The sequence below is a fragment of the Diaphorina citri genome, unplaced genomic scaffold (assembly GCF_000475195.1).
Source record: "Diaphorina citri unplaced genomic scaffold, Diaci psyllid genome assembly version 1.1 scaffold932, whole genome shotgun sequence".
NCBI classification, from domain to species: domain Eukaryota; kingdom Metazoa; phylum Arthropoda; class Insecta; order Hemiptera; family Psyllidae; genus Diaphorina; species Diaphorina citri.
In genome coordinates, this window is record NW_007378363.1 from 101,270 (window position 1) to 115,083 (window position 13,814).

The window sequence follows — 13,814 nt, forward strand, 5'->3', positions numbered from 1 at the left end:
GGTCTTATCGTCCCGAAATCGAAGAGAGAAGGAAGACAGGATAGGAAAAAGCCAGCCGTTCCGAGAACGAACATTATCCCATCAGGATAAAATCCGCCCCGGGCGGGAATCGAACCCGCGGCCTAGCGCTTACAAGGCAGACGCACTACCAAGTAAGCTAAGTACGCTGGCTACATTACAAATAAATCAATGACAAAACTCGGTCGGAATTTCAATTTCTGCAACTGTGTTTATTTACAACTTTTTTCATCGTACTTTATAATTTAGTTACAAATCAAATTAATTACAAACACTGGGGGACAACCTATGTACAAAAAGTCAAACTAGAAGATTCACTTACATCGCCCCCCTAGAAGAGATAATAATAATAATAATAGTGCTTATTTATACTGCTCGAATAGGACTGAAAAGTCCCTTTACTCCAGCAGTAGGCTACTACTATTATTGTGGTCAAATTCTCAAATTATATTGAGGATAAAATTCCATACCTCGGCTGGGATTGAACCCACGCCCTCCTGTTTACCAGGCGAGCGCCTTGACCACTACACCACCGAGACAAGAGATGTCCCCGGATGGGAATGGAACCCGCGACCTAGCGCTTACAAGGCAGATGCTCTACCCTCCAAGCTAACAAGACATCAGGTATAGGATAATGCCGACTTCTTACGCTCAGACAGTCCGAACGTGTGTGACGGAAAAAGCTTCCAACCCAGGTCTTTCAGACTGCCTGAGAGTCTTTCAGACTGTCTGAAAGTCTTTCAGACAGTCTGAGAGTCTTTCAGACTGTCTGAGAGACCTGGGTAGGAAGCTTTTTTATCAGACGGTCCGACGGTGAGTGGCCGGCAAAAGCGATACAATAGTAGCTTGAGGAACAAAACGTCATTAAATACGAGTAGTTTTATATTTAACTGAATGGAATAAGGTTTTTCGCTCTTTAGGGGACGATGTTTTTTACAACAAAATAAATACGATTTTCTATTGGATTTTAAAATGGAACGAACTAAATAAGATCAGATCACTTTTTTTTTTAAGAGGTTTGACAGAGGGAACTGTAACTGCTATGGTCTTATCGTCCCGAAATCGAAGAGAGAAGGAGGACAGGATAGGAGAAAGCCAGCCGTTCCGAGAACGAACATTATCCCATCAGGATAAAATCCGCCCCGGGCGGGAATCGAACCCGCGGCCTAGCGCTTACAAGGCAGACGCACTACCAACTAAGCTAACTAGGCTGACTGGGGGACCTTAAACAGCCTGAAATTTCCCTTGCTACAGAAATGGTTTCAGGCTTTTTTTAACTGAATTGAATAAGGTTTTTCGCTCTTTCTGGGACGATGTTTTTTACAACAAAATAAATACCATTTCCTATTGGGTTTTAAAATGGAACTAACTAAATAAGATCAGATCACTTTGAATACTGTGCTTAGTGTGCACTCCAAAACGTACGACAAGAAAATAGAATAGATGTACATTTTCTTTTCAGGAAACTGACCACTGGAAAATTGACCAATGCTCCATTCAGTTTCTACTGGAGCAGTGGTCAATTCTCCGTCAGTTCCCCGAAAGAACATCATTTTTTTTTTTTTAAAAAAAAAAAAAAAAAAAAATCCCGTAGTTTCTACAGCGTTTGGCAAGAGGAAATACATTGAGAAGTGATAGATATCTTCAAGAGAGTGATAGTAAATTGAAAGACCAGGAAAGAGGGGGAGCAAGTTCAAGATCAAGGTCTAGTATCTTTAAAAGTCTTAAAGGTAAAAGATAGATACGTTTATCCAAAAAGAGAACCATCGTTATCTACAAATAGACCGTAAATCGTCGAGCAAAAAGTGGATAGAAAGTTTTTCAACCAACACTAGCGTCACGTTAACAGAACTCTTTAATGTTATTTTACATGCGTAGAAACGAGTTTTCCTCGTAGATTCGTAGAAGCTCAACCCGTCCTTTGGGGCGAATGAAAGACCAGGAAAGAGGTGGCAAGAGGAAATACATTGAGAAGTGATAGATATCTTCAAGAGAGTGATAGTAGAATGAAAGACCAGGAAAGAGGGGGAGCAAGTTCAAGATCAAGGTATATTATCTTTAAACTTTTAAAGTCTTAAAGGTAAAAGATAGATACGTTTATCCAAAGAGAGAACCATCGTTATCTACAAATAGACCGTAAATCGCCGAGCAAAAAGTGGATAGAAACCCTGTTTATAATGCCAGCACAGGACAGAAAAGTCCCTTTACTTCCGCTTCCGCGCAGTCCAAACAAGGTCTTGTACAGAGTGTTTCAGAAAAAAAGAGTCACTTGCAATATCTCGAGAATGAATTTGAATTTCGAAAAACGCTAAAACACGTGTCTCAGGGGGAAGCATTTTCTGCTGGGTTTCATTTATTTTACATGATAGGGACGGCCCCAGAGAGGTTAGCTTTGAAATCTTAAATGAGACCCTACACCTTTCTACACACCAAAAGGAAGACCTTAAAAATAGAGAATATACCTTGTTTATCCTGCCAGAATGAGACTGAAAAGTCCCTTTACTCCCGCAGTCTAAACAAGTTTATATTGCATAGGTAAAATACAGTACTTCGGTACAAGTTCGAGATCAATTCCATAACCAAGGTCGGACCTATGGTTTTTTTTCAATATTGGGAGTTCTCATTTGTATATTCTTCTAAAATACTCTTGTTTGATTTGTCAAAATACTATCTTCTGATTGGTCCATTCTCTCGTTTCAGACGCCCGTAAGAAGGCCGGGGAGGATCGTAAGGCCGGCCGCTCAATGGCTAACACAGGGGGCGGTAACCTAATAAGCGCCAAGAAGGCCGTAGTAGACCCTGGCCTCCTCCCCATGACGTTTCTGGCCCTGGCTGACCTGTCCGATTTGATACATCCGGGCCTGAGAAGGACCCGAGTGCTGGCTACCTTCCAGGTGAGATGGACTTCCCCAATTTATACAGAGGGCTATGTTAGAGAGTTAGATTCTTGGCAGGGCTAAGTACGATGTTTCAGTTGGAGTTTCTAACAAATACATTTATAGCTCAAATTGAGGCTACTACTATTATTGTGGTCAAAGTCTCAAATTATATTGAGGATAAAATTCCATACCTCGGCTGGGATTGAGCCCACGCCCTCCTGTTTACCAGGCGAGCGCCTTGACCACTTTTATGGATGGAGGAGAGAATTCCCCAATTTGTACAGAGGGCTGTGTGTTAGAGAGTTAGATTCTTGGCAGGACTAAATAGGGTGTTTCAGTTGGAGTTTTTAACAAATACATTTATATTTTATGGGGGCCCAATTTTATTTATTTTGGAGAAAGAGGGAGAGCGGGAGAGAGAGCCTCTCAATCAGCTCTGGAGTGATTGCTTTGGGCTGACAATCGGTTTTGGCTACACAATTTTTACGAGTGAATGCCCTTTGCACTCAACCTTTACTGTTTCTTTAGCAAGGGAGATTTCAAGCTGGTCTAGTCCCTGTTTTCCTTTTGTCCTTTACTGGCAATATGAACAAGAAATATTCAATTCTTTATAACAGGGAGTAGACCAGCTCCTGTTCAATAGTGGTAAGTAACGCTCTCGCATCCCAAAACGTTCCTATTCCCACCATTGAAAATAATTGTCCTCGTAATTTGAGTACCTACAAATATTTCAACGGGTTGCTTTCTGGTGTTTACTTTCTAGTGTTTTCGTGATGAAAACGGGTTTACTTTCTAGTGTTTTCGTGCTGAAAACAGGTTTACTTTCTAGTGTTTTCGTGCTGAAAAGTCTCTTTACTCCCAGCAGTAAGCTAGTTTCTAGTGTTTTCGTGCTGAAAAGTCCCTTTACTCCAGCAGTAGGCTATTACTGTAATATAATTCTCAAATTATAAAATTTCATGAGTCCCCTCTCCCTCATCTGATGAGGAACATACTACGGGATGGGTATGCTACGATACAGACCTCAAGAGTCTAATGTAGCAAATTGTTTGACGTGACTCTCTATGAATTTCCGAAGTTGCCAAGAGTGTCGAATGTTTCCGTTACGTTCCAATTCCCACCGTTGAAAATAATTGCCCTCGTAATTTGATTACCCACAAATATTTCAACGGGTTACTTTCTGGTGTTTACTTTCTAGTGTTTTCGTGCTGAAAAGTCTCTTTACTCCAGCAGTAGGCTATTACTCTAATACAATTCTCAAATTATAAAATTTCATGAGTCTCCTCTCCCTCATCTGATGAGGAACATACTACGGGATGGGTATGCTACGACACAGACCTCAAGAGTCTAATGTAGCAAATTGTTTGACGTGACTCTCTATGAATTTCCGAAGTTGCCAAGAGTGTCGAATCTTTCCGTTCTACTCTTATTTCAGGCGAATCAAATTCAAGCCGAGTTCGAGCGCGCAGTTGCCAAATGTACGCGCATTTTTTACGCGGAGTACGAGGACTTTATGAAGGTGAAAGCGGCCATCCGGCAACACTGGGTGGGGACCATACGACCCACAGGTCAATCGGGACACGAAACCAACTACGCGGAGCACGAGGACTTTGTGAAGGTGAAAGCGGCCATCCGGCAACACTGGGTGGGGACCATACGACCCACAGGTCAATCGGGACACGAAACCAAAGACGGCCACGGTGAATATGGAGACCAAATAATGGACGGGGAATACCAGATGCCAAGTGGCCACAAAAGCGGTGAAGAAACAAAGCGTCCCCATTATGGAAACGATACAAATACGAAACGTGATCACAAATCAAAAAGTCATTCCAAGAACGACAACAAAACAAGGAGTGATTTCAAAAGTAACCAAAAAAGTAAACTTGACTCCTTTGTCGACCAAACTAAAAATGACCTCAAGAACAAACAAAAAACTTCAGATTTTAAAAGCGACCAAAAGATGAAACTTGAATCAAAAATCGGTCAAACTAAAAATGACCTTCAAAATGGCCAAAAATCTTATAATTTCAAAAGCGACCAAAAGATGAAACTTGAATCCAAAATCGGTCAAACTAAAATTGACCTCAAAACCGACCCAGAAACGGTGGATCACCAAAAGAGGACTGGCCAAACGAGAGCGCCACCGAAAATCTCCCTGTCCAACGATTTCAAACAATACCTCTCTCGATCGGGGGCCATCACCAAATGTTTCGACATTTTGGAGCGGCCCATGATGGCCTACGTGCGGTTCAAATACGAACCTGATAACGGCCCCGGGGCAGCCGGCGGCTACAGAGGCCTCGGGGCGCCTAATTCCTACGGGGCGGCCCAGTTGGGCGAGATCCATGCCCATTTGATGGCCGTGATGAGCAGAATTGTCCAAAATGTGGAGTGCGATGCGGGCCCGATGACCGGGGGTGGAAAGCGTGTGCGGCCCGCGGATGAGTGTACGGAATTTGGAGGTGAGATTTATTATTAACTATATTTTTGGTAGCGAAATTAGCTTGGAGAGTGGTATTGTCCTGAATGGATAACATTTGTTCTCGGAAACGGTGGACTTTTTCTCCCATCCTGACCTCCTTCTCTCTTCGATTTCGGGACGATAAGTCCTCTCTATCAAACCTCTTTTTTTTTAACCTCTAATTTTCTCCTTTTTCATTTTCCTCTTCTGTCCTCCTTCTGTTTTCAATTTCTGTACGATAAGACCTACGCGTTGTTACAGTTCCCTCAAACAAATCTCTCTTTGTATTTATTTATTTAATCATTTTTTTTTCTATTCTATTTTGATCTATTCTATGTTGTTCTGTTCTACCCTCTATCAAACAAGAGGTGAATGTGTTCTCTTTCTTAAGAGAATCAACTGACCACTCACAACTCACAAAACCTTCCCATCCCTACACAGGCACCCGAAGCGCGCTGGACGAAGCAACATCGGACATGGCGGTCACCCATGCGCGCCTCCTGTCGTACGCAGACCAGTATGCGCAGGAGGGTTACCAGTCCGACGCGCAACGCCTGTACCTCAGCCGCATCCGTTCCGCAAAGGCGGTCAACTCTAACAATGCGCATGTGTGGAGTGACTACGGGCGGTATTGTTTGGGACGAAGTCACTTGTGGACGGGCCAACTGGGGGGCCAACAAAGAGAAGGCCAACTAGACGAGGACGAACTGAATATGGGCCAAGGAAAAGAGACGGGCCAGCGGAACATGAGCGAGGGCCAACTGAACATGGACCAAGGAAAAGGGACGGGCCTACTAAACGAGGACCAAGGGAAGGCAAGGGAGAAACGGACCATGTATATGAACTCAAGACAGCTATATATGGACCAAGGAAAGAGAAAGGACCAGCTAAATATCGACCCAAGCCAACGAAATTACCAAGGAAAACCGGGCCAACTAAATGGTGGCCAAGGGAAACAAACGGACCAGCAAAAGATGGACCAAAGCCAACTAAATTACCAAGGAAAACCGGGCCAACTAAATGATGGCCAAGGGAAACAAACGGACCAGCAAAAGATGGACCAAAGCCAACTAAATTACCAAGGAAAACCGGGCGAATTAAATGATGACCAAGGAAAACAGCCAGACCACGAAGACACAGCCGAGGCCCAGTTACTGATGGCAGAGGAGTGTTTGAAGCAGAGTGTTAATCTGAGTGTAAAGAGAGACTCGCTCATGATATTTATTAATAATAGTGCTTATTTATACTGCTCGCATAGGACTGAAAAGTCCCTTTACTCCAGCGGTAGGCTACTGCTATTATTGTGGTCAATTCTCAAATTATATTGAGGATAAAATTCCATACCTCGGCTGGGATTGAGCCCACACCACCGAGGCAGGTGGTGATGGATTGACAAATAATTCTCTTCCGTTTCAGCCTCAGCCGTCCCTGATCACATTGAAAAGCAGAACAGGCATGGATCGTTTCATATTTGGGGAAACCATGCAAGGATACTTCCAGACCGCCAAGTGCTAACAACATAATATGAATTATGATAGATTGACAAATAATTCACTTCTGTTTCAGCCTCAGCCGTCCCTGATGACATTGAAAAGCAGAACAGGCATAGATCGTTTCAAATTCGTGGAAACCAAAGAGGTCCCTGACCACATTGAAAAGCAGAACAGGCATAGATCGTTTCAAATTCGTGGACACCAAAGAGACTTCCAGACCCCCAACACCTGCCAACACCCCTGAAGATTCGTCTAAGAAAACGTCTAAACTATCCGTGGGCAAATCCCAATATGTTACGCCCTCAGGTATGGGTGTATCGAACAAAGTGAGAGCTTAATTTTACCCCGATATGTTTTCTGGCTTTCCCTAGGTAGGACTTTTACGTATTCTTGAGAGTTCATTGCAACGGTCAATACATTAATTAGACTTCCACGCTAACTAGACTGGCTATGACTTTGGTTCAGGTTCACAAGTTGAGTTGGACTTTATTTACTCAAAAGAAAAGTTACTTTATCATGGACACTCGTTGCTATCTTACACTTTACCCCGATATTTTTTCTGGCTTTTCTTAGGTAGGACTCTTCAGGCCCTCTTCAGCCCTCACAGTGGAGCGGAGCATCAAACCCCCCAAGCATCAAACCCCCCAATACTAACACCCGTATTTATGAATGAAAATTCTCGGTCTCAGATCAGTCTTAAACAAATTTTGGCCAATCAGATGTTTGGAATTGATGCTTGAGCACTTGCTTGAGAGCCATATTTTGTTCATAAATATGGGTGTAAGTGGCACGGTTCTCCTGGAGGATCTGTTCCACCCAAACCACTGATCTTTCCATTGTGAGCCTTGAAGTTTATCAGTTTGTTTCACCATAACTCTCAAACGATCTGTCCGATTTTGATGAGCAAAAATGTTTCAACACATAAGTAGCCTCCGTGGCCGAGTGGGTATCACACTAGGCTTGCACGCAGGAGGTCCGGGTTCGATTCCGAACGACAACCATGAACTATGAACAAAGTGTTCGAAAATTAAGGATTTTTAATGTTTTAACGTTTTTGTGACAAATTCGGTATATATTTTTTTATTTTATTGTAAGATCTGTGTAACGTTTCGTTTTCGTATCCTTCGGTCTTCGCGTGTTCTTCCGTCTTTTTTTCTGCGTACTATTACTGTCTACCGCGGCTGTTCTACTACCTAACCTCTTCTGGGCTTTCAAGATAGCAACGAGTGTCCATGATAAAGAGTAAGTCTAAAATTAGGTAGGACTCTTCAGGCCCTCTTCAGCTCAAAACACAGTGGAGCGGAGAGCAAAGAGCATCAAACCCCTCAATACTAAGTGGCACGGTTCTCCTGGAGGATCTGTTCCACCCAAACCACTGATCTTTCCGTTGTGAGCCTTGAAGTTTATCAGTTTGTTTCACCATAACTCTCAAACGATCTGTCCGATTTTGAAGAGCAAAAATGTTTCAACACATAAGTAGCCTCCGTGGCCGAGTGGGTATCACACTAGGCTTGCACGCAGGAGGTCCGGGTTCGATTCCCGGCGGGGCCGAGGTTTTTTCGGCTCTGTGCTTGGAGTTCGGGGTGCACTCAGCCCTCGTGAGACAATTGGAGTGGCTACTTTAATCAAGTAGCGACCAGTGGCAGCATTACCAGTGTAAAAAGATTATTGAAATATGAAAATTGATTGCAAAAATGCAATTTAAATGTTCACACTACACACGACACGATTTTTATCCGAACGACAAGTGTGAACGGCTTTAACACGAGCTTGTTTTGCTTCCTCAAATCATTTGTTTCACAGGACAAAGCCGAGCTGTATTTCACATCACTCGCTCTCCTATTCGAGTCCAGCATGGAGGGAATGTTCACACTACACACGACACGATTTTTATCCGAACGACAAGTGTGAACGGCTTTAACACGAACTCATTTTGCTTCCTCAAATCATTTGTTTCACAGGACAAAGCCGAGCTGTATTTCACATCACTCGCTCTCCTATTCGAGTCCAGCATGGAGGTTTGGATAGCAGTACACGTTTATTATCTCAGTCTCGGTAAGGCCAGAGAAGCGGCCACAGCTCTACATATGGCCCAGATATGTGCGGCCAACAGAGGCCGAGAAGAAAACGGAGGCCAAATGTCGGCCGAAGGTTCAGATGAGTTACATAGGTAAGTAGCGTAGAGGTATGGATATCTCAGTCTCGGTAAGGCCAGAAAAGCACCTGCATATGGCCCAGATATGTGCGGCCAACAGAGGCCGAGAAGAAAACGGAGGCCAAATGTCGGCCGAAGGTTTAGATGAGTTACATAGGTAAGTAGCGTAGAGGTATGGATAACAGTACACGTCTACTATCTCAGTCTAGGCAAGGCCAGAGAAGCGGCCACAGCCCTGCATATGGCCCAGATATGTGCGGCCAATAGAGGCCGAGAAGATGACCAAATGTCGGCCGAAGGACAAGATGAGTTACATAGGTAAGTAGGAGAGGTTGGGTGGAAGAGCTTGTGGAGCTCACAACAACACTAAATAAAATCTTACATAGAAAACGCAGGTTCTCGTTTCTCCACAATTTCCATCTCTCAAGTATAAATAACACTTCCAAATCCTTGGCCAGCACCTGAGAGCTATGTCTAACTGATGAGTTCAAATAAGAACGAAACGCGTCTTAGAAAGCAGTCACAGCTCTACATATGGCCCAGATATGTGCGGCCAGTAGAGGCCGAGAAGAAAACGGAGACCAAATGTCGGCCGAAGGTTCAGATGAGTTACATAGGTAAGTAGCGTAGAGGTATGGATATCTCAGTCTCGGTAAGGCCAGAGAAGCGGCAACAGCCCTGCATATGGCCCAGATATGTGTGGCCAATAGAGGCCGAGAAGACGACCAAATGTCGGCCGAAGGACAAGATGAGTTACATAGGTAAGTAGGAGAGGTTGGATGGAAGAGCTTGTAGAGCTCACATCAACACTAAATAAAATCTTACAGAGAAAACGCAGGTTCTCGTTTCTCCACAATTTCCATCTCTTAATGTATAAATAACAAACACTTCCAAATTCTTGGCCAGGAGAGCAACAGGAGAGAACTGATGAGTTCAAATAAGAACGAAACGCGTCTTAGGCTGCTGTCACGTAAGGGAGATATCTACCTGCTTCTTGAATGAATGTTTTGGGGGGGGGAAGAGGAATAGGAAAAGTTGAAAAAAGAGGGAAATGTAAATGTTAATGTCTTATCGTCCCGAAATCGAAAGGAGGAGAAAGACAGGATAGGAGAAAGCCAGCCCTTCCGAGGACGAACCTTATCCTTGTGTTGGGATAAAGTTTGCCCCGGACGAGAATCGAACCCCCGACAAACCGCTCACAAAGCAGACAAGCCCCATAGGACCTTTGCCGTTATCAGGTTCGTTTTCGAGTTCTACAAGTCGTTGAGTCACTGTTTTCTCTTTTACAGGAATTCAGAGCTCAGCTCGAAACAGAAGACCTCCGGAACAAAAGCTGCCCAACCATTGTCCCCACAACAGCAAGACCAACAACAAACACAAGCAGCCCAACCATTGTCCCCACAACAAAACGTACGAAGCCGAGAAGAGCGACATGGGGCCCAACAACAGCCCTTGGACCAACAACAAATTGTTCACAACTATGAAGAAGATCATAAGACCCAACAACCATTGGCCCAACAACATCCCTTGGGCCAACAGCAAAATTCACACAACTCTGAAGAGAAGCGTGGGGCCCTACAACAATCCTTGGCCCAACAACTTCTAGACCAACAGGCCCAATCCGAGACACAACTGCCCCACCCTGAACTGTGGTGGACAGCGGTGACACCGCTTTGTTCCCAGAACGCACAGTCTGGCAACAGTGTATATTTGAGAGTGGTTCCTCTCCTGTTGAACTTGAACATGTTGGAATTTGCTGACACCTGTATAGGTGAGAACCGGACTCGATGTTGCTTAACTTTAGTGACCGTTTCACTGATGAGGTTTCGTAGAAGACTCGTAAAAGCTTATCGCGTCCCTTAGGGCTACTTGCCCTTACACCTAATGCTCAGAGTGGGCTTTTTTTTTTAGAGGTTTGACAGAGGGAACTGTAACTGCTATGATCTTATCGTCCCGAAATCGAAGAGAGAAGGAAGACAGGATAGGAGAAAGCCAGCTCGAAGGGAGAAGAAAGACAGGATAGGAGAAAGCCAGCCGTTCCGAGGACGAACATTATCCTTGTGATGGAATAAAGTTTGCCCCGGACGAGAATCGAACCCCCGTCGAAACGCTCACAAAGCAGACAAGCCCCATAGGACCTTTGCCGTTATCAGGTTCGTTTTCGAGCTCTACAAGTCGTTGAATCACTGTTTTCTCTTTTACAGGAATTCAGAGCTCAGCTCGAAACAGAAGATCTCCGGAACAAAAGCTGCCCAACCATTGTCCCCACAACAGCAAGACCAACAACAAACAAAAGCAGCCCAACCATTGTCCCCACAACAAAACGTACGAAGCCGAGAAGAGCGACATGGGGCCCAACAACAGCCCTTGGACCAACAACAAATTGTTCACGACTATGAAGAGGATCATAAGACCCAACAACCATTGGCCCAACAACATCCCTTGGGCCAACAACAAAATTCACACAACTCTGAAGAGAAACGTGGGGCCCAACAACATCTAGACCAACAGGCCCAATCCGAGACACAACTGCCCCACCCTGAGCTGTGGTGGACAGCGGTGACACCGCTCTGTTCCCAGAACGCACAGTCTGGCAACAGTGTATATTTGAGAGTGGTTCCTCTCCTGTTGAACTTGAACATGTTGGAATTTGCTGACACCTGTATAGGTGAGAACCGGACTCGATGTTGCTTAACTTTGGTGACCGTTCCACTGATAAGGGTTTCGTAGAAGACTCGAAAAAGCTTATCGCGTCCCTTAGAGCTACTTGCCCTTACACCTAATGCTCAGAGTGGGCTTTTTTTAAGAGGTTTGACAGAGGGAACTGTAACTGCTATGGTCTTATCGTCCCGAAATCGAAGAGAGAAGGAACACAGGATAGGATGGGTACGATTTATAAGGTTAGGAGTAAAAGAAAAGAAAAATTGTTCCTCGTCCTCCAGAACCAATGATAATATTAGTGCTTATTTAACTACTCGCATTGGACTGAAAAGTTACTTTACTCCAGCAGTAGGCTATAGTCCACGTCAACTGGGAAGTCCGATGGAAGCGCATGGAGGGGAACCGCAACTTCTCAACTGTAAGTCGGACAGTTCTAAAAGTTTGCATAGGACTGAAAAGTCCCTTTACTCCAGCAGTAGGCTACTACTATTATTGTGGTCAAATTCCCAAATTATATTAAGGACTAGCCGAAATCTGTCGCTTCGCTCCGGATTTCTGCTAGTAAATCCTTAAGGCGCGGCCGTTCATGTCACTCATCCATTTAGTGGTCTTGCTCGGCGTAGCTTAACAAAAACGAACCGGAAAATAGCCTATAACCTTCACGGGAGTGCAAGCAATAAGTTCACAAAGTTTCATAGCAATCGGATGAGCGGTTTGGCCAGGCATAAAGTTCGAACACACACACACACAAACGAACAAATATTCATTTTTATATATTGGATAAAATTCCATACCTCGCCTCAGCTGGAATTGAACAAACGCCCTCCTGTTTACCAGGCGAGCGTCTTGACCACTACACCGAGGATACCTGCCTCGGTAGTGGTTAATGACCAGGACCACAATCTTGATTAAAAACTTTCGTTTAAGTTAAAATCTTAGAAATAGAATAAGCGATCAGATTGGCTATGAAGTTTGACATCAACCAATCAGAGAGTTCTTTATCACCTTTCCTTTTCTCTCTTCAGGTGAACACCTCCTTCGTCACAAACACTCGCCGCAAGCCGCCTACTATTTGGCGGTAAGCTTTATCACCTTTCCTTTTCTCTCTTCAGGTGAACACCTCCTTCGTCACAAACACTCGCCGCAAGCCGCCTACTATTTGGCGGTAAGTCACTACAAACGCCGTCAACACCTCCAAACCTCCTCCCATCTCAACACGATACCACCTCCACTTAACCAATGCCTTCCTGTGCTCGTTCTCAAGTTTCACAACGCATGCGCACTGATTAACGCGCATGAGACGGAATGCGCCTTGCTTAATGCGCAGGAGACGGAATGCGCTTTAATTGATGCGCGTGGGAAGTCTAACTGTCCTAACTATGGACAAAATCGGGTTAACGCGCCTGAAGAATCAAATAATGCACAAGACAAATCAAATAACGCGCGCGACAAATCAATTAACGCGCCTCATGAGTGCGCAACGTGTAGCCCGCACCAGTGTTGCCAAATTTACGCCAGCGACGCGCCTGAAGAATCAAATAATGCACAAGACAGATCAAATAACGCGCGCGACAAATCAATTAACGCGCCTCATGAGTGCGCAACGTGTAGCCCGCACCAGTGTTGCCAAATTTACGCCAGCATGCAGTGGGAGCTGGAAGAGGGGGGCGAAGGGCTGAAATATTTGGTGCTGCTAAGACTGGCCAAAATGGGGATTGATGAGGAACATAAGGTTAGTGGAAAATCCACTGATGGAGGCAACTTTAGTGGAAAATCCACTGATGGAAATAAATTTAGTGGACCATCAACTGATGGGAATAAAATTAGTGGAAGTTCAACTAATGGTGCTACAAGAGGAGGAGCAACAGAAGAGGAAGGAGGGGATATTGATGTGGAACAAATCCTTCTGGGCCTGGCTAGTGAATATGAGACACCGCTGATTTGGTATTATCTAGGTAAGCATTAGAGTGGGTAAGCATTATTATCTGGGTAAGCATATGCTCGCTGATTTGGTATTATCTGGGTAAGCATTAGATTTTTTTTATATATTATTATTAATATTTATTAGAGTGTGCCCATTAGATTTTTTTTTTTTTTTTTTTTTATAAACCTACTGATTTATGTTAACAACCCAATGTGTTTAAAAA

At 44.2% G+C, this 13,814-nt stretch overlaps 2 protein-coding genes across 2 annotated transcripts; both read left to right on the forward strand.

The window, feature by feature from the left end:
- The first annotated feature begins 652 nt into the window (after positions 1 to 652).
- On the forward strand, positions 653 to 7,189 carry LOC103513164. The gene is made up of 7 exons (XM_026826441.1): positions 653 to 713; positions 2,719 to 2,912; positions 4,330 to 4,413; positions 4,513 to 4,839; positions 4,924 to 5,359; positions 5,800 to 6,568; positions 6,997 to 7,189. The coding sequence occupies exons 1-7, from the start codon at positions 653 to 655 to the stop codon at positions 7,187 to 7,189; spliced, it is 2,064 nt and encodes a 687-aa protein (XP_026682242.1).
- A 1,487-nt stretch (positions 7,190 to 8,676) lies between these two features.
- LOC113469036 lies at positions 8,677 to 13,682 on the forward strand. Its single transcript, XM_026826442.1, has 5 exons — positions 8,677 to 8,690; positions 8,849 to 9,021; positions 11,211 to 11,674; positions 12,780 to 13,162; positions 13,286 to 13,682. Exons 2-5 carry the CDS (start codon positions 8,864 to 8,866, stop codon positions 13,631 to 13,633), a joined length of 1,353 nt encoding a protein of 450 aa, XP_026682243.1. The 5' UTR covers positions 8,677 to 8,690; positions 8,849 to 8,863; the 3' UTR covers positions 13,634 to 13,682.
- Positions 13,683 to 13,814: the final 132 nt, after the last annotated feature.

Bases quoted from the DNA above. Each gene is read 5' to 3' on its own strand.
- LOC103513164 (XM_026826441.1), top strand. From the start codon at position 653: ATGCCGACTTCTTACGCTCAGACAGTCCGAACGTGTGTGACGGAAAAA. The intron at 2,913-4,329 runs GTGAGATGGACT...CTCTTATTTCAG, and splicing joins GAGTGCTGGCTACCTTCCAG to GCGAATCAAATTCAAGCCGA. The intron at 6,569-6,996 runs GCTCATGATATT...GAAACCAAAGAG, and splicing joins CTGAGTGTAAAGAGAGACTC to GTCCCTGACCACATTGAAAA.
- LOC113469036 (XM_026826442.1), top strand. From the start codon at position 8,864: ATGGAGGTTTGGATAGCAGTACACGTTTATTATCTCAGTCTCGGTAAG. The intron at 11,675-12,779 runs GTGAGAACCGGA...TTCTCTCTTCAG, and splicing joins ATTTGCTGACACCTGTATAG to GTGAACACCTCCTTCGTCAC. The intron at 13,163-13,285 runs CAGTGTTGCCAA...TGTAGCCCGCAC, and splicing joins GCGCAACGTGTAGCCCGCAC to CAGTGTTGCCAAATTTACGC.